Consider the following 19,741-nt stretch of genomic DNA (forward strand, 5'->3'; position numbering starts at 1 on the left):
ACCTCGGATTGACCAAAAGTTCTGGGCACATGGTGTGTTTCAGGGCATGTAGGCTATCATGACGAGCTCGCAAGAGACTGCCTCGAGGGCACCTGTGGTGATAGCTGGATACACCGTTTCTATCGTCTGTATGGTGCTATGCACAGGTTTACGGCTTTTTGTGAAAGTTCGTGGTCCATCAGAGGACCGCTTTCATGCAGATGACTACCTAATTACCCTAGCCACGGTGCATTTACCTCCCTATCGCCCGGTCCCTGCGCATACTGACGATCCTTGTTGTCTTTGATTAGATACTAGAGGTAGCGTACAGTATTATCATGCTGGCTGTCGGTATGAATGCCCTCACGCGTCTCTGACCGAAATCCAGCTAAAGTACGTAGGGGTGCGTCATGGTTTCGGTAAACATGCTTCAATTCTTGCGACTAGTGATCTACAGGCATTCTTGAAGGTACAATGAGCCATTGACTACCTCCGATGTAACTGACACATATATAGGGAGACTATGTTGCTAGCCACCTTTATAATGTCGGCCTGGCAAGTGTCAAACTCGGAATCCTCACCTTATACTACCGCATATTCGCTATACAGTGGTTCCGCAGGATAGTAATTGGCTGCGTCACATTCGTCTGCCTGTGGATTGCGACCATTGAGATCTTTATGGGCCTGCTCTGTCAACCACTGGAGGCTATCTGGGATGTCAGTGTCAAAGGCCATTGCTTCAACTCCAGCGCACTGTCATACTACGTCAATACCTCCAACATGATCACAGACCTTGTCATTTTGCTCTCCCAATAAGAGTGATTGTGCGGCTCCGTACGACCCGGAGCAATAAAATTGCCCTCTGTATTATATTTTCAATTGGATTCATGTAATCTCCTTCCCATACTGCCCTCGCTACCAGCCAAGCACTGACACTTCCATGATCACCAGAACATGCGGTATAAGCGCTGCCCGTCTAGCCTTCGTCTTTGCCGAAAGCTCGTCCGACATCACCTGTGCGTCCTCGCCCCTCTTCCACCTCCACAAACTACCACCACACTTGAACACACACTAAATGAAACAAACAAAGGGGACGGCGTCGACCTCGGAGTCCTATCCGGTTTTGAATCGCTCGAGGGCATCCTCTGCGCCAACCTCCCCATCATCTACCGCCTCTTCAGGCAAGCCGCACAAAAAGTCACCAGCCGAACAGGAGGCAGCTCCTCCCTTCCCCACCTACAGTATGGGCGCGAGTCCAAGAACTTCATGTCACGGTCGCGCCCTCGCCGACACCGTCTTGACGAAACGCTCAATGAACATTGGATCCAATTACAGAACGGCAATTCTTCGAATGACAGCCATCTCCCTGGGGGGCCACATGATTTCGCTGTGCAAAAGGTGGTAGACATGGAGACGGGGATGGAGGTAGTGCGGTTGAGTAATTTCCCAAATGCTATTACAGTGAAGAGAGAATTTCATCAGACGGTGGAGGGTCGTCGGTGATAAATCTCCTTTGGTGCTGTATGTCTAGAGAGTGGTCATTCATTTGTGTCCCTGTCAGGGGAGGGTTTCTTATGTTGAGGTAGACAAAAATAGATGAACAGTCACCCCTTACTTTGGAACTTTATAGGACCATGGTAACAACGGAATAGTAACTCATAAAAGCCCCTCCCTCCATTCTCACCCAAGGAGATACGTAGTCGGAAACCCTCTGAAGTTGGTTCCATACCACCGAAGTGGATATATTATTCTCGCAAGATACTAACTAGTGTAGGTATTGTAATTAAAGATGTAATACTGGATCAGCTTGTGGAGAGTAATGCCAAATGCGAAGTACTAGTAGTAGCAGGAGTATTAACTCGACATCGAGGCGATTGATAGTATACTACTAGTATAGATTTGCACTGAACATAGATATGAATCACATACTCTCAGGAACTCTACCTTTTGGCTTCTGGCTGGCTTGGTTACATCCGTCTTTAGATCGCATTTTCAGCTTTTCTGGTTGGGCTGGGGCGTAGCTGCTACAAATTTAGGGTTCGTATAGATATATAGTAACATTATTCGGGTTTTTTATCTATTAGCAGTTACTAACTAGTAGAGAACAGGTCGTTCCCGAGATGCTATGTAGGTCGGCTTTGAGAGGGATTATGTGTCTTCGGATGATTCAGAGTACATCTTTGTATCAACAATAATCAATGTTTATGTTTTCAACAATAAGTCACACGAACGAATGATATCAAGTACAGGAAACCTGACACGTACCCAGGCCAACCAGTCCAGTCCAAACCAACTTATCTAGATTATATACATGCATGAGAAGGCATTCACAAAAATGTAGTAGTAGACCTATAGACACATTGCGCCTTTCCGAAACCGCCCAAATAAAAGAACATAGCAAGGACAAAGAGGGGAATCGCCCAGCCATATTTACAGAATCACTATAGACAGACAAATCACAACACTTTGTAGGTTGGTGGTTTATTTCAACCGCCAATGACCATCCAAGCGATCATACCTCCCCACATGCCCACAAAAGCAATGGTCAGGATGGAGGCACCCGCCTTGTCGCCCGTGGTGATCTTCGATTCGGTACTGCCGCTGTCACCGGTGTTGTCGCCTGTACCCGCGTTCGGATCGCTAGTACTGTTGCCGCCAGTACTGGAGGTCACAGGGGCCGTTTGCTTCGTGCTATACAATGCGGAGGCCAGAACGTTGGTGACGGCGATCTCTTCCTCCATTCCGTTCCACCCATCCCACTTCTTGGGATACCAGCGCACACCACAGGTGTTGTTGCCCATTCCGTTGCAGGAAGCTGCGGCAGCTTCGGCGGACCCCTGCAGTTTTGGCAGAATGAGACTGGACGTCGACGGCATAATCAGAGCCACAAGCCCAAGCCATCCCGTGACGAGTCCCTTGAACAGAATTTCGTTGTCGTTGCACACTTCGGCCGGTTCGCAGAGAATTTCGGACATGATGTTTCCACCATACTTCGCCGGGAAGAAGGTGTCGAGCGTCACGTTCAAGAGACCCTCCGCCGCGTTCTTCCATTTGGCCTTGCCGGTCTGCGAATGGCATTAAATTAGCACCTGCTTCCTCCACACCTGGCGGGGAGCCGAAATTACTTACATAGTTGTACATGTACGCGGCTCCCGTCAAGAAGACACCGTAATTGTAAGACCACTGATTGTTTCCTTGGGTTTTGCAGTTATTATCGACATCGGTGGAGTCGGCCACGTTCCAAGTCTGGTTGTTTAACAACGGAGTCGAGGCACACCAATCGAAAATCTTCTCTGCCCAGTCGGCGTACGTGTCGTTGGAGGTGTAGCGGGCCAGGCGGGCAGCGAGTTGGAACAGACCTCCGTTAGAGATGGAGTTCTTCATGGCGTAACCGGCTTCATAAGGATAGATCTGCCAGCGCAGACCACCGCCACATGTCGAATCGTCCCATCGATCGACCTGAGTGTTGTAAACGCCCTGGGCCAAAGCGAGCCAGGAGTATCCGGAGGAGCTGTCGGCGAATTCGATCTCGGCAGCAGTGATGGCGGCAAGACCCCAGAACATTTGATCGTCGTTACCCTAACAGACGGCGAGAAGAGTCAGACTATTGTTCAAGCTCAGGGGGGGAAATGGGTATCGTCATATCGCTTACCAAGTAACTACTGTAGTTGGCGGGCATGTAATCGCAGTCACCCGCCTGCCATTGCATACCCTGACGGACCTCGTCGTTGTAGGTACTGTCTCCGGTGTAATACCAATAGAGGAGCAAACTTGTGAAGAGTGCACTACCTTCCCACCACTTGCTAGGGAAAGCACCGGGAATCTGACCGGTTTCGTTTCCATGATACCAAGTCATGGACCCGTAGGCGGTCTTACTGGCGGCATCCTTGATGGAACCTATACGGACGGTGATGATGGTAATCAGTTGTCAATTCACGGAACTGGTGTATGTTGTTGGATTGGAAGACACGGGGGACTAAAATTAGTGACGCAACTGCTGCCAATAATGTAGGAGAGGGGAAGGAGAACGGGATAAGGGACGGGCGGTGACAGCAGAGGATGTAATAAGAGAAAGAGATAGAAATGGGGGGGAAAGCATACTGGTACTGCTGATATCAATATCAATGGCGTGGGAGAGCTGAGAGAAAAGCGCCGTGTTTAGGAATAACCCCCCATACAGGCAATCTCGAACGAGACGCATGGCGGGAGGGAGCGGGGAGGGAAAGAGAGAGAAAAAGGGGTGGGAGGAGGAGAAGATGGGAAGGAAACGAATGTATAGAAGCGAGGGACACGGTCAAGGAAGAGACTGACCAGCAGAAACGGAGAGTAAACGAGAGTGTGAAGGGAAGAGGGGGTGATAGGATGGATGGAGACAGTTGACAGTCAAGTCAAGAATGGGGATGATGGCATTGCAGCAAGACAAGAAAAGCAAGAGGGAAATCAAGCTGCGTAGACGCCGGGCCAGGCCTATTTTTAATCGGCGGGAAAAAAAGAAGGGAAGAAAGGCCCAAAAAAGCCAACCATCGGCACTGGTGGAGTTGGTCCCCGTCCACGTCAGCTCCTCGTGCAATCAGCGTCCTCGCCCTCGCATTTCTCCTTGACCCCAAGGGTCATGGTGTGACAGGGTCAGAAGGGGTTCAGAAAGGAGCTAAAAGAGGGTGATGAAATTCCTGCCCCAATAGTCATCCGAGTTTATTTATTTGGTTCCCTGGAGAGAAGTTGAGGCTGGAGGGAAGTACTTTGGAAGTTCTGATAATAAATATCAATGTGAGCCTGAGGCCACAATACGAATACGGCATATTCCGATCATCAATTTCTTCTTTGGGATGTTTCTTTCCCTTTTTCTTGCCCCTGGAAAATCAAACCAAACAATAATCCCGAACAAAGGCTGAGTTGAGTGAGTTCTGGCCCGGCGGGTACCATGGATCCTCTTTGACTTCCCTTTCCCCATGAATGGCTGCCACAATCAGTCCGTCTCGCAACTTTGCGCCCGGTCGCAAAGATAGGCATGTCTTGCTATCACAAGCTTTCTTGCCCAGCACTGCTAATCCTCACCAAGCAATGCCGGGCATTCCGCAGTTTGAACTGTCATTGCAGCCTGTGATCTTGGCAGAACCCAATCAGCCGATCGGGGGGGAACAGTCAGGCCCCCCCCCCCTGGCGGGTACATCACAAGCACCACTCGGAATGCCATTGGGGAGTTTGTCTCTGCTCGGACGCGCCATCATCAGCGCTCTTTGATCAGGATCGTCACCTGCTTTGGGGTCGAAGCTTGCGATCGCTGCGAAGGGCTGTATCTGGTTACTATTCAGAGCGTTCTTCCTGTCGCTCTTGATCTTCGGTGCCTGGTATTCCAACACCCAACACAAACTATGGGACCTCGTTCGTCGCTCAATTTTCTGAACCTGAGTTCTTCGCATTTATCCCCCCTTCTGCAGGATGGCAATGAGCCGTTCTAGACTTCTGCGCCGTAGTTAACTGCGGAAGTACCTGCGTGTGTCAGCCTTGACACTCCGATCCCGGTCTGTCATGTGACGGGACATCGATGTTTGTCTGGTTTGTTAATCTCTCCTTCTGACTATCAACAAAGGTAGTACTTCATTGTCATTGATGATGCCATCTAGGCAAACAGCACACTGCAGTCATTCATATCGTTTTCCATTGATAACTATCAGTTATTTCCGAATCATAAGTATACAGGGTGGATAATCCGACGGGAAAAAAGAGACTGAGACATTGTCTTACTTTCAGTTATCAATATGCCGCCCTCCCCGTCTCCGTCATCGTCTCCACCACTATGTTCCCGTAAGCGAAACTTGAGTTTCATGTTTACAAGCCATTGCTCACTCAGCTCAGGACGATAAATATGCAATGTTGATGTCTAATATGATCCTGTATTGATCAGTGCACTCCTTTTCTTATCTATTCCTCAAGTCAAATATACATAAGATCTCATCAACTATATATACTGCACAGAAGACAAGAAGACTAATTCCTTAACGAAAATATATACTACTTAGTTACTAGCATCATCTCCCACCGCACATGCTTTAAGTACTAGTAGATGGTTCCACCGGGTCTAATTGAGTCTTGAATACTATTACGTGCTCAATGTTGTGGCATAGCGAAGAGCTTACTTGGAGATTATCGACTGGAATAGCCACTGGAAGAGGTATCTCGTTTGGTCCTCTCTATTTGTCTTCGCCTCTGCCATGTATTCTGCAAATACTCACAGCGTTGCTTCGACCTCATCCACTATGGTCACCTTAATGCTCCCGTTTCTGGTATCCGCACACAGATTCAAGGCATCCACGGCCTTCTCTAGAGGGAAAACGTGCGACACCAATTTCTTCAAGTCCAGTATGCCCCCACTGAGACACGCTATTGCAGGCGGCCAGGTATCACGGTACCGGTTGATGAACCGCAAATCGATCTGTCTTGGTTAGTGATCTTATGCTCAAGCCTAACACGAGGAAGGCTTACCTCTGCCAGGGAAATATGCATAAATGGCAGGTTATTCATTACTGCCTTTCCCACGCCAATGACGACCACCGTACCACCCCGACGAGCGGTAAATGTTGCGGTACACACACTGTTCTCAACACCAGTACACTCTAATACAGTTTCTGGGGCGTGGTACTCGTCCGGACCAAAAATTGCTCGGATTGCCTTGGCGTTGCCTTCCGCATCTAGTGCTGGATTAACCTGGTATGTGTTACACCAAGGCGCAAATTCCTTGGCAAAGGCGAGTCGCTTTGGCTCAATATCTGTGATGACAATGGGGTGGGCCCCTGATGCCCGAGCAGCTGCGAGGGCGATCAGTCCAATAGGTCCAGCACCGCATACGACTACACCACGACCTAAATGAAGACGCGCGACCTGGATTCCGCGCATGACGACCGAAAGTGGCTCTAGGAGGGCTCCTTCAAGATAGGATATATTGTCAGGAAGCCTGTAAAGACAATTTAGCATACTTAGTCAATCCAATGGGAACCGAAACGCACTTATGTAGCCATTTGGCTGGGTGGACCTTGTAACGTTGGATGGTACCCGCATAAGGATATACTCCCGCAAATTGGACGTCCTCGCAAAGGTTGTAGCGACCGTCATCACAGAGGAAGCACTGTTCGCAAGGAACCCCAGGTTCGACGGCGACTCTGTCACCTGTGCCTTCCGATAAGTTATCCATTGCAGACATAATGCACAGCGTGACTAACCAGGCTGGAGATGGGTCACTCCATCTCCACACTTTAGCACCACCCCCGCTGCTTCATGGCCAATTATGCAATCTCCCTCGAAGACTAGCTCTCCAATGCGACCGGTTTTCCAGAAATGAATATCAGACCTGAGCACGTTAGCGAATAGTGTGCACATGTAAATATAGCCAATATTCTTGCATACCCACAGACGCCAGTGGCTTTGATTTGCAGTAGGACCTCACCTCGCCGTGGCGCATACACCGGGGCGGGGACAAATTTGAGATTGTGATCTGCTGTGATCTGGAGAGAGGGATTAGGGAATGGAGGCGACAATTGCACCTGCTCCGTCGGCGATGACTTTGAGGTAGACGTTGGAGCCGGGCTCGATAGAAGGACATAAGGGGCCATGGTGTTGGGTGGTGTATGATCTGAACGTTGGAGTTAGAGAAGACGCCTGGGGTGCGTCTGGCTTAAGCTGAAAACATCTTGGGCGTCCCCAGGTTAGCTGGGAGTGACACATTTACTGAACTCGAGCAATAGGATGCAGCGGAGATAAGCTACCTTTGCCTGGGCATCATGGAGATGGCAACTGGAGGCACGGATGACCCAGCGTGGATTTAGTCCAGGTCATATCTTCCCCGCATGGAATTTCTGGGGTCGGAACCAGTACTTACCCTTTTGGGTATTCCACATCCGCTTTCCCCGATCTGGTGGTTGGCGCCTCCAATTACCCGATTGGGAAATGGGCTTAATGCTGCCTGATGAGGTTATTCGGATCCAGTTCTTCAAGCTCAGTCCACCTTCACTCTGCAGAGCTCGGCTTGTTCTGTTCCCACCTTTTCTCTGCTCTGGGCACCGTGTCTATTATAAATTTGACCCATGTCCCATCTTGCCCCGCGCCATGTATCGCCCTCAGAATCATTCCTGCAACTATGGCTGTTGGTCCTGTCCCGCGAAGTAATGGCGCCTCGGCCTTGCCGCTGGTGCGCCAGCTGTCTAAAGATCACGACCATGTCTTGAAATCATTCCGTCTTCTAATTTCCGACCTGTGCCAGCAGTTCGGCGGAGGCCACCCGGGGTATGAGTCCACCGATAATGAGCTCAGCAGAGCAAAGGGTATTGACTAACTTGACCAGTGGAGCTATTGGCATGGCGGCCATAGGAGTCGCCCTCTGGCGATATGTTATGCGATATGCGCCACACACCCCAGACTACTTCAACCGCGATCGCTTCATCCTTTCCAACGGCCATACCTGCCTCTTCCAGTACGCCTTTTTACATCTCACTGGCTACAAAGCCATGACTTTCGAGCAGCTTAAGTCCTACCACTCCGACCGCGTCGACGCATTATGCCCGGGCCACCCGGAAATCGAACACGAGGGCATCGAAGTCACCACAGGCCCCTTAGGTCAGGGCATCGCCAATGCTGTTGGTCTTGCCATGGCCACGAAGAACCTGGCGGCCAACTTCAATCGTCCTGGGTACGATGTCGTATCCAACCACACCTGGTGTATGATAGGAGATGCATGTCTGCAAGAAGGAGTCGGGCTCGAGGCAATCTCCTTCGCGGGCCATCTCAAACTCAACAACCTGACAGTCATCTACGATAACAACCAGATAACCTGCGATGGTTCAGTCGATCTGACCAACACAGAGGATATCAACGCTAAGATGCGTGCCTGTGGCTGGAACGTCATTGATGTGGAAGACGGTTGCTACGATATCGAGGGGATTGTCCAAGCCTTGGAGGAGGCTCGCGCCTCTCCAGAAAAGCCTACTTTCATAAACGTCCGGACCGTCATTGGTCTAGGCAGCAAGGTGGAAGGCATGGCTGCTGCTCATGGTGCTGCATTTGGTGCTCCAGACGTAGCAGAGATGAAGAGGAAGTATGGCTTTAACCCTGAGGAGCACTTCGTCATCAGTGATACAGTCCGAGAGTTCTTCCAGGAGCTCCCTGCTCGAGGAGAAGCTCTTGTTCAGCAGTGGAACTCGTTAGTGAAGCAATATAGCGCAGAACATCCTGAGCTTGGGGAAGAGTTCCAGAGACGCATTCGCGGAGAGCTGCCTTCGAACTGGAAGGACCTTATACCTTCCAGCTTCCCTGATAAGCCAACGGCTACGAGAGCCTCATCCGGCCTAGTATTCAACCCTCTGGCTAAAGATATCAAATCTTTCATGGTCGGAACGGCTGACCTGAGCCCGTCCGTGAACATGATCTGGCCGGGCAAAGTTGATTTCCAGCACGTAAGTTCATTCTTGCTGTTTCTCTTAGACCATTTCGTGGCACCATACTTACTACATACAGCCTGATCTACGTACCACTTGCAATATCAACGGTAACTATTCCGGCCGATATATCCACTTCGGAGTGCGTGAACACGCCATGTGTGCCATCTCGAACGGGCTGGCAGCGTTCGCTCCAAACACATTCATCCCTATCACTTCTTCCTTTTTCATGTTCTATCTTTATGCTGCTCCTGCTGTGCGCATGGGAGCTCTTCAACACCTTCAGGTTATCCACGCTGCTACTCACGATTCCATTGGCATGGGAGAAGATGGTCCGACACACCAGCCGATAGAGCTGGCAGCGCTCTACCGTGCTATGCCAAACCTGCTGTATATTCGACCGGGCGATAGTGAGGAGACAGCAGGAGCCTGGCTTGCAGCCCTGGAGGCCAAGAAATCATCCAGCATTATCTCCACCTCCCGTCACGCTCTGCCCCAGTTGAAGCAAACACGCCGGGAGGGAGTGGCCCATGGCGCGTACGTGCTGGAAGAGGCTGATGCTGCCGCAGTGACGCTCATTGGCGTCGGCGCAGAGCTCTCATTTGCGCTTGATGTAGCCCAGCAGCTGAAGGAGACTAAAGGGATTGCGGTACGCGTCGTCAGTTTCCCATGCCAGCGACTGTTCGAGCAGCAGGCCCTCGAATACAAGCGCACGGTCCTGCGACGCCATCAAGGGATCCCGGCGGTGGTAATCGAGCCATATGCGCCGAACGGCTGGGAGCGGTATGCCGATGCAGGGATCAACATCCGCCGATTCGGCCACAGTTTGCCGGGCAAGGCTGCATACAAATTCTTCGGCTACGAGACCGGAGTGATGGCGGCCAAGGTGGGCGATTATCTGGACCGACTTGAGAAGGGAGAGTGGCAGCGAGGAGAATTTGTGGATCTGTAGGCTACTGATCCTTTCGATATCATTACCATTCAATGAATAAACTTAGACCTAAGTCAACTTACCAATGGATTAGCCCAACTCTGTAGGAATTGGCAGATGGCCGGAGTAGAGATGTGGGGATTGACTAGAGGATCCACCCAGACGCGCCGGACTCGTATTGGGGAATCGGAAGCGCCATCCCTCGCTGCTTTAGTCTCCCCACTTCCCCTCCCTTCTTCCCAACTCAATTCCCCTCCACGTTGTTATCTATAGACGCTTCGGATCTTATCTCTATGGGATCCAGACTATTCCTAACCCTGGAATCTTCTCACAATGGCTTCCGCTGATGCTGCAATGAATGAATCATCACTCACCGCTCCCAAGACGCCAGATAGTTTTTTTTCGCGTATCACACGCACTCAAATTCGGTCCCTACGATGCTTACACACTACACCAGTTACCTGGGAACAAGAAAGTTCAAGCAAGAGTGTATTGCCAGGCCCGGACGGGATAGGACTTTCCCCTCAACGAGACCTGACTTGCAAGCTAAATAGCTAAACATACTAAGACATGAAAGAACAGGACAGGACAGGATAAGACAGAACAAGACACAAGAAGCCAGAAGTCTGCTTCACAAATAACGAAAAAAGATGAGACAATCAACACCAACAACCTGAAGATAACCAAAATGGAGATAAAGAATCGAGCAAATCTCAAGGGTATATCAACCTCTCAGAGGCTAAGCAACGCTATTATAGCATGAAATCATCTAGGCGCTGCTCCGGGGCGATTACACAGACTGGCCATACGGGAGATAGGCACGGAGCCGAGCGGGTGCCGCTGGCATGTGCGTTATAGAACCTCTCATTTGATTCTTCAGCTGGCTCGCTGCTTTCGGGGATCGCTTCGGTACTGTCTTGCGGGAGCTCAACTGTACTCTCGTGGTTCATATCATTTGCGTGCTCGATGCTGCCCTCGCCATTCATTGCGGGATCACCGCTGGCATCGCCGTTCATTATAAGTGCGGGCTCGCCGCTGGTCGCACAGTTCATCATATGGGTGAGATCAACGCTGCCCTGGCCGTTCATCTCATGTGCGGGCTCGGCGTGACCTTCGCCGTTCATTTCATGGGTCGGCTCAACTATGCCCTCAATGGCTTCTAGTGTGGGCCTTTGGACTGGTTGAGGGGCTTCGGAGGAATATGTGCCAATGGGTGCACTCCTTCTTCCTTTCGCCATCTCGAACCGGAGAGTGCGTTGCTGCAGCTTGAATACCGATTCTTGACCATTTCTCATTTGAAAGACTTGATTCGCAACCTCCGGTGTCTACACTTCATTAGCTATTGCTATTGAGGTATGAAGCATGACGCGTACCTCGAATTGCACAAAGGCGGTTCTCAAGCCAGAATTAGGGTTCGTCTTCACTTTGACATAACAACGTCCGTATTCGCCGAGCATCCTCTTGAGCTCTAACTCCATCTGAGGTGGATCAAGAGCACTTGGTAGACTGCAGGGTGTTAGTTATTGTCCCATCCACTACTGAGTTTGGAAGGGGGTTTAGCTCTTACTTTCCAACAAAAAGGCGAGCTTCAAGAGGAAGGAGATCTTGAGCGTTGTCGTCTGTGACTGTGATTCCTCCGACGATAAGGATATCATCTTCAATATCAGAACTACTTGATCCCGCCTGGGCTTGAACTGAACCATCTGGGGACGGCTGCGGAGGGCTATTGGTCACGGTGGGAACCAACTGCCGGAGCATCTGGTACAAGGGGGTGTCTCGACGTACTGGGAATCCTGGATGGGTCAAACGTGCAAATCGGCGGTTAGGAGGAATAGACGGGTGGTTATCGGCAGGCATAATATAAGGTTGTTCCTGGACGGCATCAGACATCTCCGAGATGAAAGGATCCCCATCAGGTATGTCGTTTTCCGTAATGATCACATCCCATTGAGGTTCCTTTGGAAACCCAGGCAAATGCCTGCTCATCTTAGGGTCACACCAAGGAGGTATATCCATATACAGCCAATTAGGCTGTTGCCCTCCAACTTGCATACGAGCCCCGGTGAAGAAAACCCATTTCCTGGTACTATCAAGGAAAGAAGGGCCAAAAGGTTTCTTTCCAGGATATGGAATAGCATTGGGGTACCGTTGACAGAAATCCATGTTGACTGCTTGAGGGGAAGGATGCATTTCTCAAAGCAAAAGCCGTGAGTAACTTCTCCACTTAGCGATCAAGCAAAGCCAAGCTAAGCAACAGACGCTAACAAGCACGAATCAGATATTATCCTCCTAAAGGAGAACTTTATCAAAGGCGTACTAGGACGACGAGCAGTGTGAAAAGATGAGATTGATAAGAGAAGCTGTGGTTACCCTGTCAAACGATAGCGAGTAGCCAAAGCGTGAGTGTTGTGGTGATGGGAGAAGTATGAGAGGCAAAGAACAAGCGAGCCGGCAAGGCTCACATACTCACCGTCGAACTCTATGCCTTCACGATGAGGTATGAGAAACGAGCGCCGCAGCAATGACTGCAACTATGACCACCACAAGGCTTCAACTACGATCCGGACTATGTTCCTCTTATTCCTCGAGGAATCTAGTTACTCCTCGCGGCTTTTTGGCCTGGAATAACATCTACGGGATGAAGGGCATGGGACGTCAGAACAGGGCTGTGCATTCGCCCCAGAGCCATCTGCGGTAATTTGAAGACGCCTATATTTGTCAAGAGGACTACGACTATATGTGCGAATAGGTTGGTCCGTCCTTTTGTCCGGGGAAAATCGGGGGTTTGTTGGGGAAAGTCGGGAATGGTTCCTTGGGTGCGAGGACGAACTATACAACTATACGGCTCTAGGCTTGGTATTCTGTCCGATACAATACATTCGGTGCGGAAAACTCAGCCTGTAGGTATTGAGTGAGCGCCATGACATGGTTTGTGGAGCTCTGGCCTTGATATGGAGGTCTGTTGTTGAGCTGGGGCCTGAGGGACGGTCGAGATGGCCGAAGGCAGAAATTTCGACATGTGAACTAAGGGGGCTGTGTGGGGATAAGTATAGAATGGCTGCTTCGAGAAATTACTTATGGTATTGTAGTTATACCGGGTTGTATTAACTATACAAAACGAGGAAAGAAGCAGGTCATGATTATGTCGTCACCAAGGCAGGAAGTATGCAAACAGGCAAGGTATATACTCAGACAGTGAACGAGGGGGTATCGAATAAGCTTGTCTCCCAGGAACATCATCATGAAACAAATCGTCACTTCACTTTGCAGGCATCCCCATCAGCTCTCCCAGCTCGTCGCTGGTGAGTGTGCTCCGGCGTCGGTCCCTGTGGCCTTTGCTGGATCCCTTGAGAGCCCGCCCACGCTTACGACTCTCGCTTTCTTTCCGAGCCTGTTCTGCCTCCCGGGCCTCGCTTTCAGCAGCTGCTAGCTTCTGTGGCACGCTCAGGCGAGCTTGGTTGCTTGTTGCTTGGATAGCAGCTGCCCGGCGAGACTCTTTGGGCTGGGGACTTTGAGCGCTGCTTCCCTGGCGGGAGAGCCCCTTCGATTCAGCCTTCCTTCTTGATGGTCTACGTGTTACCGCTTCCGAACGGTGTGCTTTTACTTGTAGCGTCTCATCGTCCGCGCTCGGCTCGCAAGGCGAGTCTTGTAGACCCGCAGTAAATGAGACCTTCCGTGGCGAGCGTCCAGTCATGATGTTGTCACTCCTTTCTTTCAAGGCTTTACTGGCTCTCCTGGATCTCGTTTCTCGCGTCGACTGGCGAGTTCTCCTGGGAGACTCTGCAGGCCGACTAGGCTCGGTTGTAACCTCCGCAGCGGTTTGTATCTCTTCCTCCTCTTCTGCCTCTTGGTCCTCGAAAATGGGTGACTGAATGGTCGTGTCTCGCCCCACGTCTTGAGATAGTGCTTGCGTAATGTCTAGGCGTAGATCTAAGCCTTGTCGGAGCTCTTCTGCTTGAATTGAATGGCCTCCATCGGCGATCCGTTTATGCCAGCCATCCATCATTGTAACGGCCTGGCTCCACCGACTTTCCATTTTCTCCCAGCCTTCGCGAAGTCGTTTAATTTCTTCGTCCCGCATTTCTACTTCCTCGAGAGGTACGAACGATGGGTTCGTGAGCAGTGTTCGTAGATGCTCGAGGACATGGTCCATTTGTGCTGATAGCTCGTCACAAGAGGTAGGTAGTGCCGTTACCGAGCCTTGCAGGGACCGTCCAGCCCCGACGCTTGCCATCCCGGTCGCGGACTTATCTTCGTCTTCGGCTTGTGATAGACCCTGGAGATCCTTCAGAGTTTCGACTGTGTTTCGTGCCAATGATATCAGCGTATCATTTTCGTCGCTGAGAGTTTGACATAGTTCAGTAAGGAAGTCGTTCGTTTCCTGCTTGAGGCTGTATCCGGGATCGTTAATGCCCTCACCACCAGCCGCCAGTCTAGATCGAGACGATTGACTTGCTGCTGGGTTGATATTGATAGTGGTCATCGACAGCCCTTCCCGCTTTCCGCGCTGGCGTTCAGCCAAGTGCGACTTCAGTTTCTGCATTTCCAGGTCGCGTTTGCGGATGTCGTTGGCGCATTGAGCTCGAACTTGCTGGATGGTCGTCTTCATGCGCTGCACTTGCTCTTTCAGTCCTCGGATTGTCGAATCGGCACTAGAAGCGTTCGCCTTCAATGCTCGTTCCTGCGCCTCCGCGAGAGCCAGGGAGCGGCTTAGCTCGGAGGCCTTCGTCTTGACTTTCTCCTACAGCCAGATCGTTAGCCTTCTTTGCGGTCGCAAAGTATACATTTGATGCCCCTCGTACCAACTCTGCTGTTTTTTGCGATTCCTCCGCGCGTAGGGTGCGAATTGTGGTTGCTAGATTCTCTCGGTGTTCGGCTTCACGCTGTTGTGGCTGTTAGCCAGTGTAACAACTTCCCTGGACATTGCGGCTCCGTACATCTCTGCGTAGAACCAAATCGTTGACCAAGTTGATGATCCTCCCCATTGTGGCCGCCGTGCCTCCCTCCTCATCTCCAGGGTTGGCGAAATCAATGGGATGGCCGCTCTTCAGCAGCCCCCTGGCCAGCAAGACATTATTAATGTAAGTAGATGCTGCCTGCAGATTTTGTGGCTCCATGGCTTGCCTGCAAGCTCTGGTGGCAGCGACCTCTCTGAAGGGAGAGGAGTTGCCGATTGATGTCGAGGGGTGTTGGTTGCGATAATGCGTCGGGGACCGCCAGACTGTTATTATTATTTTTCGACAGCCGCGGGATTCCTAAAGGGGAAGAACATAAACAGCAGGCGCACTCCGGTGACCGCCACGCCCCACTTCCGCTGTATGCTTATGTCATGCACCTGCCCACATCTGATCTGTAAAGGGAAGTAAATCACTTTTCTTATCGCACGCGTCGCTCGCGCGTTCTCTTGCCTCTTCTCAACCTCATCCTCCCAATTGGCATCATGGCGCGCGTAGTCCGTGGCGAGGGAGACTCTCTACAACGAAGAGGGCAGCTGCTCTTCAGGCAGGGCAACTACTCAGACGCTCTGGCCGCCTTTACAGAGGTGCGTTCGCGCGGTCCACCGCGTCCGATAAGGAAAAGGCTACTAAGGCAATTGGCCCACAGGCTCTCTCTTGTAAAGGCGCCGATGTGATGAGCATCCTGGACAACCGGGCCGCAACGTACATCAAGCTCACTCAGTTTGATCGCGCGCTCAATGATTCGCGGCAGATGATCCGCAGAGATACCAAAGATGGACGGGTAGCTTGCAGCCTGTGCGATGGTCGATTATGTTCACTGTAGGCTAATTGAGCGTTAGGGCGTTTTGCGATATGGTCAGACATTGCTTCTGACTGGGGATCGTGCAAAGGCTCTCAAAGCTTATGGCTATGGCTTAAAGACTCTGCCTGAAGATCATCCCCGTCGTAAGGTAAGTGGGTTTGAGCTGAACTTGCAGCGAAATGCGTTTTTGGAGGCTGACCGGCTCAGATGATACTTCAAATGTATTGCAAGGTGAAAGAAAAAGCATCAGTGAAACGACTAGATCCCTTTGATACTCTACCTCTCGAGTTGGCCATGATGGTGCTGCAGTATTTCAATTTTAGGGAGCTGGCGTAAGTGAGCCTGTACAAAGAGGTCCTATAAGCAAGCTGACGATCAGGCTCCTAGGGTTCTTCTGCGAGTTTCGAAGGGATGGCAGCGGATGCTCTCACAGCCAGAACTTTGGATGCAATTGGATTTCACCGAGGCCCGACGCAAGGTCCATTGGCGCTCCTTTCGGGCATTTGTCCAACGTTCTCGTGCCTTGCTAACTCATGCTGTCATGACCAACATATCCACCCCTTTTCAGGAAAGAGTGCTAGAAGCTTTAAGTAGATGTCCAAAATTGGAACACTTGGAGATCCGGGACCCTATCACACAGCCTAATGGGCTTTGCGACGTGTTCAGGAGCTCAACACAATTGAAATCTCTTATTATCGCGAAACAGACACCGGTGGCTCAGGAAAATATCGCGAAGTTTCTATCAAGCTTATCCCAGCTCGAACGGTTAGAGGTTCATAACGCCCAGCCGTCGCCCGAATCCAAAGTACATTGGCATTCACATCTGCCGAATTTGAAGAGTATCACCTTGCTCACGGAAGCGTCAATTCCGCCACCAGGTCGTGTTCCTGCTCTATACATTCCTCCCGCTACTGTAAGTTGGCTGGTCTCATGAGCTTTGTCTGGGTTCGTGCTGCTTTTGGTACTAACAGCTATCTCAGGAATCAATGTCTTGCTCAATGCCCAACCTTGAAGAACTACGGCTTGACTCGTATCCCAAAGTCTGGGCGCCATACTATCTATCATTTGACCCTATCCAATACTCCAGGCTACGTAGACTGGATCTGAAAGGTGTATTCTTAGGCACTTTCAGCTTACCGCCGAGTCTCGAATACCTTTCCATTCATGCAGGTGCCGCTCCACCTGGGGAGGAATTCCCCTTTTCTCCCGAGCAACCCTTACACCTTCCAAATCTCCATACTCTTATGCTTCGTGACCTAATTTGGGTCACCTACCGCACACTCCATCGATTCATAGTCGACTCCAAGGCTGTATTACGGAACCTTGTGGTCGACCGCTGTCCACAACTAGACTCTGAGAAGCTCAGTCTTGTTCTGGCCGAGAATTCGGTCAATTTGACTGAGCTCGGAGTTCCTCAGCTTCCAGGCATTAATGACTCTACCGTGAAGACCTTGGTAGAAGGTTTGTCAAACCTCACTGCTCTAGATGTCTCCAACACCGATGTCACAGGCCGTCTGCTCAAAATGCTTGCTGACGCACGTTCCTCGGATGTCGACTTCCCACGTGTTGAGTATGTATACATTAAAAACTGTGACAATATTCCATACGAGGCAATAACCTACGCTCGATCGTATGGTGTCAATGTCATTCGGTGATTATATGCATCAGAACAAACGCCCCTGAAGCATGCTGGCATGCATAGGTATGCGTTTATTATTTGCATTGGGTGCCATATCGTATGTTGGGCTATAGTTCTACCATGTTTGCATACGTGGTATGGCTGTTCTGCCCACCCCCCAAAGTCCAATCTGGTTTAGATTACCCGCCAATATTTTACAAACGATAAGTCTTGCTGCATAACCTATGCGACATTGCTCCTCATCAAAATACATTTTGCTGGGGCGCTCCTGATAACGCGGGTCGATTCACAACATGACCAGGTCATGATCCACGAGGGACATTTTCACAACCCTCCGTTGCTCCCCATTATTCAGCACACTGCTGTGAGGGAGATGGCTGCAGGCACGCCACAAGTCTGCAGTGGAAACAGACAGTTCAATCTAAATATTACGTCTTATCAGGGCTCTAATCAGTCCTGTCAGGTCTACATTTCGGGCAATATCATCAATTTTCCACTTAGGACTAATAGCACCCAGAACTGAAAGATTTTCAGATAGTAATGTACACTGTATCCTTGGATATTTATTTCTGAGTTCTACTATAGTAATAACACTGAATACCCTTCGCCTCGGGTAGGCGAGTAATACGGTCTTTGGATAGCGATCGCCGTTGGGGACGGACTTCAAGTCCGCTCCTCTTAGCCTCGACAACATATATAACGTCTGCCACCTCCACAATTAGCGGGCGACATTGTTTCAAATATTCTTCTATCTATTACTCATCTATACTACCTATAGTTTGTCATAAGAATCATCTTCAAGCCGTGCAATGGCCACCATCTCCGCAATCCGGGCCTCCAACTCCCGAATCACATCAGACACTGTACCTCGCACGGCAGTCTTCACCGGAGCTACAGATGGCATTGGAAAGGCGACACTTACTCGCCTAATTTCTACGAATCTGCCAGTCCGGGTCTTTGTCATTGGCAGGAACGGCAAGAAGCATCAATCGTTTCTAGATGAGCTTCGACAATCCAACAGACAGGCACAGATCACCTGGTTGGAAGGTCAATTGTCTCTTCTAGTAGATACCAAAAAGCTGTGCGATGAGATTAGGAGACGCGAGACGAGTCTTGACTGCTTGTACCTGAGCGCTGGCTTTATCTCCTCGGGGGAGCGCATTGGTACGCCTCTTCTGATCACCATTGACCAGGAGTATCAGCTCACAAAACATGATTATCAGAAACATCTGAAGGAAAAAGCCTCTCACTAGCACTCACCTACTACAGCCGAATATTGCTGATGACTGAACTTCTCCCCTTACTCAATTCATCGCCCAATAGCCCACGCATCGTGAGTATCCTCAACGCTGGTTATGAATCATCTTCCATCTACCTCGACGACATCGATCTCGAGAAACCAGGTCACTTCGGTCTGGGCCCTCTCACAAAATCGATGTCCACCTACACTACATTGTCAATGTCGAGATTGGCTCAGGAAAACCCTCATGTGGTATTCATCCATCATTATCCTGGTGGAGTCAGTACAGATGCCTTTAAGAAGGCCTGGGGTGGAAAGTGGTATTGGCCACTGTTTAAAGCTGCGTTGTCTGCGTTTGGAACGTCTCCTGAAGATGCTGCGGAGAAGGTGTTGTATTTGATCACTAGTGCTAAATATGGTGGCAGGGGGGTTCCGCTTGGTGAGGGACAGAAGGCTGGTATGACTATGACGAAGTCTGTTCAGGGTGGTGATCTGTTCGCCATTGATGATAAGATGAAGGAGCTGTTCCAGGGGAAGGTGATGTTGGAGTTGCAGGCCATGAACGCGGGTGATATTATTTGGCGCAGGACGGTGGAGACACTTGCGCCGTACTCTTCGTGATGGTGAGGTGTCACTAGCTTATTACTTATTAGCTGTACGAAAAACTACTACATGGATCAAACGTTAATGATTGATTTGCAAGTCATCTGGATGTAGTATGGCACTCAATGTAAGCCGAACGGACTTCGGCTAGTCAAAGTCCGGCT

At 50.4% G+C, this 19,741-nt stretch overlaps 8 protein-coding genes across 8 annotated transcripts; 4 read left to right on the forward strand and 4 right to left on the reverse strand.

Annotated features, from left to right (window-relative positions):
- Nucleotides 1–58: 58 nt before the first annotated feature.
- Nucleotides 59–1,572, forward strand: BO79DRAFT_265493 (integral membrane protein PTH11-like protein; the record flags this gene model as incomplete). Its single annotated transcript, XM_025686880.1, has 7 exons — nt 59–250; nt 291–330; nt 381–448; nt 496–734; nt 770–868; nt 931–995; nt 1,070–1,572. The coding sequence occupies 7 exons, from the start codon at nt 59–61 to the stop codon at nt 1,480–1,482; spliced, it is 1,116 nt and encodes a 371-aa protein (XP_025539797.1). The 3' UTR covers nt 1,483–1,572.
- Nucleotides 1,573–2,207: 635 nt separating this feature from the next.
- Nucleotides 2,208–4,394, reverse strand: BO79DRAFT_209049 (glycoside hydrolase family 76 protein). The gene is made up of 4 exons (XM_025682517.1): nt 4,081–4,394; nt 3,632–3,876; nt 3,109–3,558; nt 2,208–3,044 (listed from the first exon to the last, which is right to left on the reverse strand). The coding sequence occupies exons 1-4, from the start codon at nt 4,178–4,180 to the stop codon at nt 2,466–2,468; spliced, it is 1,374 nt and encodes a 457-aa protein (XP_025539798.1). The 5' UTR covers nt 4,181–4,394; the 3' UTR covers nt 2,208–2,465.
- Nucleotides 4,395–6,208: 1,814 nt separating this feature from the next.
- Nucleotides 6,209–7,755, reverse strand: BO79DRAFT_194761 (putative alcohol dehydrogenase; the record flags this gene model as incomplete). The annotated part of the gene is made up of 5 exons (XM_025681073.1): nt 7,381–7,755; nt 7,197–7,324; nt 6,984–7,143; nt 6,463–6,931; nt 6,209–6,412 (listed from the first exon to the last, which is right to left on the reverse strand). Exons 1-5 carry the CDS (start codon nt 7,584–7,586, stop codon nt 6,209–6,211), a joined length of 1,167 nt encoding a protein of 388 aa, XP_025539799.1. The 5' UTR covers nt 7,587–7,755.
- A 355-nt stretch (nt 7,756–8,110) lies between these two features.
- On the forward strand, nt 8,111–10,356 carry BO79DRAFT_194765 (transketolase family protein; the record flags this gene model as incomplete). The annotated part of the gene is made up of 3 exons (XM_025681074.1): nt 8,111–8,262; nt 8,315–9,422; nt 9,484–10,356. The coding sequence occupies 3 exons, from the start codon at nt 8,111–8,113 to the stop codon at nt 10,354–10,356; spliced, it is 2,133 nt and encodes a 710-aa protein (XP_025539800.1).
- Nucleotides 10,357–11,087: 731 nt separating this feature from the next.
- Nucleotides 11,088–12,498, reverse strand: BO79DRAFT_287488 (RNA recognition motif domain-containing protein; the record flags this gene model as incomplete). Its single annotated transcript, XM_025688590.1, has 3 exons — nt 11,088–11,660; nt 11,709–11,841; nt 11,903–12,498. 3 exons carry the CDS (start codon nt 12,496–12,498, stop codon nt 11,088–11,090), a joined length of 1,302 nt encoding a protein of 433 aa, XP_025539801.1.
- Nucleotides 12,499–13,468: 970 nt separating this feature from the next.
- Nucleotides 13,469–15,492, reverse strand: BO79DRAFT_287489 (uncharacterized protein). Its single transcript, XM_025688591.1, has 3 exons — nt 15,273–15,492; nt 15,138–15,218; nt 13,469–15,076 (listed from the first exon to the last, which is right to left on the reverse strand). The coding sequence occupies exons 1-3, from the start codon at nt 15,450–15,452 to the stop codon at nt 13,595–13,597; spliced, it is 1,743 nt and encodes a 580-aa protein (XP_025539802.1). The 5' UTR covers nt 15,453–15,492; the 3' UTR covers nt 13,469–13,594.
- A 283-nt stretch (nt 15,493–15,775) lies between these two features.
- On the forward strand, nt 15,776–17,819 carry BO79DRAFT_173034 (Leucine Rich Repeat domain protein; the record flags this gene model as incomplete). Its single annotated transcript, XM_025679662.1, has 6 exons — nt 15,776–15,877; nt 15,940–16,074; nt 16,133–16,243; nt 16,303–16,427; nt 16,483–17,008; nt 17,076–17,819. 6 exons carry the CDS (start codon nt 15,776–15,778, stop codon nt 17,748–17,750), a joined length of 1,674 nt encoding a protein of 557 aa, XP_025539803.1. The 3' UTR covers nt 17,751–17,819.
- Nucleotides 17,820–18,543: 724 nt separating this feature from the next.
- On the forward strand, nt 18,544–19,595 carry BO79DRAFT_255026 (NAD(P)-binding protein; the record flags this gene model as incomplete). The annotated part of the gene is made up of 2 exons (XM_025686107.1): nt 18,544–18,898; nt 18,958–19,595. 2 exons carry the CDS (start codon nt 18,544–18,546, stop codon nt 19,593–19,595), a joined length of 993 nt encoding a protein of 330 aa, XP_025539804.1.
- Between the last annotated feature and the right edge of the window lie 146 nt (nt 19,596–19,741).

The sequence above is a fragment of the Aspergillus costaricaensis genome, assembly GCF_003184835.1.
Source record: "Aspergillus costaricaensis CBS 115574 unplaced genomic scaffold BO79scaffold_15, whole genome shotgun sequence".
In the NCBI taxonomy this organism is placed as follows: Eukaryota; Fungi; Ascomycota; class Eurotiomycetes; order Eurotiales; family Aspergillaceae; genus Aspergillus; species Aspergillus costaricensis.

Coding starts and splice junctions, on each gene's coding strand:
- BO79DRAFT_287489 (XM_025688591.1), bottom strand. CDS start 15,452: ATGGAGCCACAAAATCTGCAGGCAGCATCTACTTACATTAATAATGTC. Junction 15,219..15,272: donor ATTTGGTTCTACGCAGAGAT/GTACGGAGCCGC, acceptor CAGCCACAACAG/CGTGAAGCCGAACACCGAGA. Junction 15,077..15,137: donor CGCAAAAAACAGCAGAGTTG/GTACGAGGGGCA, acceptor ATCTGGCTGTAG/GAGAAAGTCAAGACGAAGGC.
- BO79DRAFT_209049 (XM_025682517.1), bottom strand. CDS start 4,180: ATGCGTCTCGTTCGAGATTGCCTGTATGGGGGGTTATTCCTAAACACG. Junction 3,877..4,080: donor TATTGATATCAGCAGTACCA/GTATGCTTTCCC, acceptor CCGTCCGTATAG/GTTCCATCAAGGATGCCGCC. Junction 3,559..3,631: donor CCAACTACAGTAGTTACTTG/GTAAGCGATATG, acceptor GCCGTCTGTTAG/GGTAACGACGATCAAATGTT.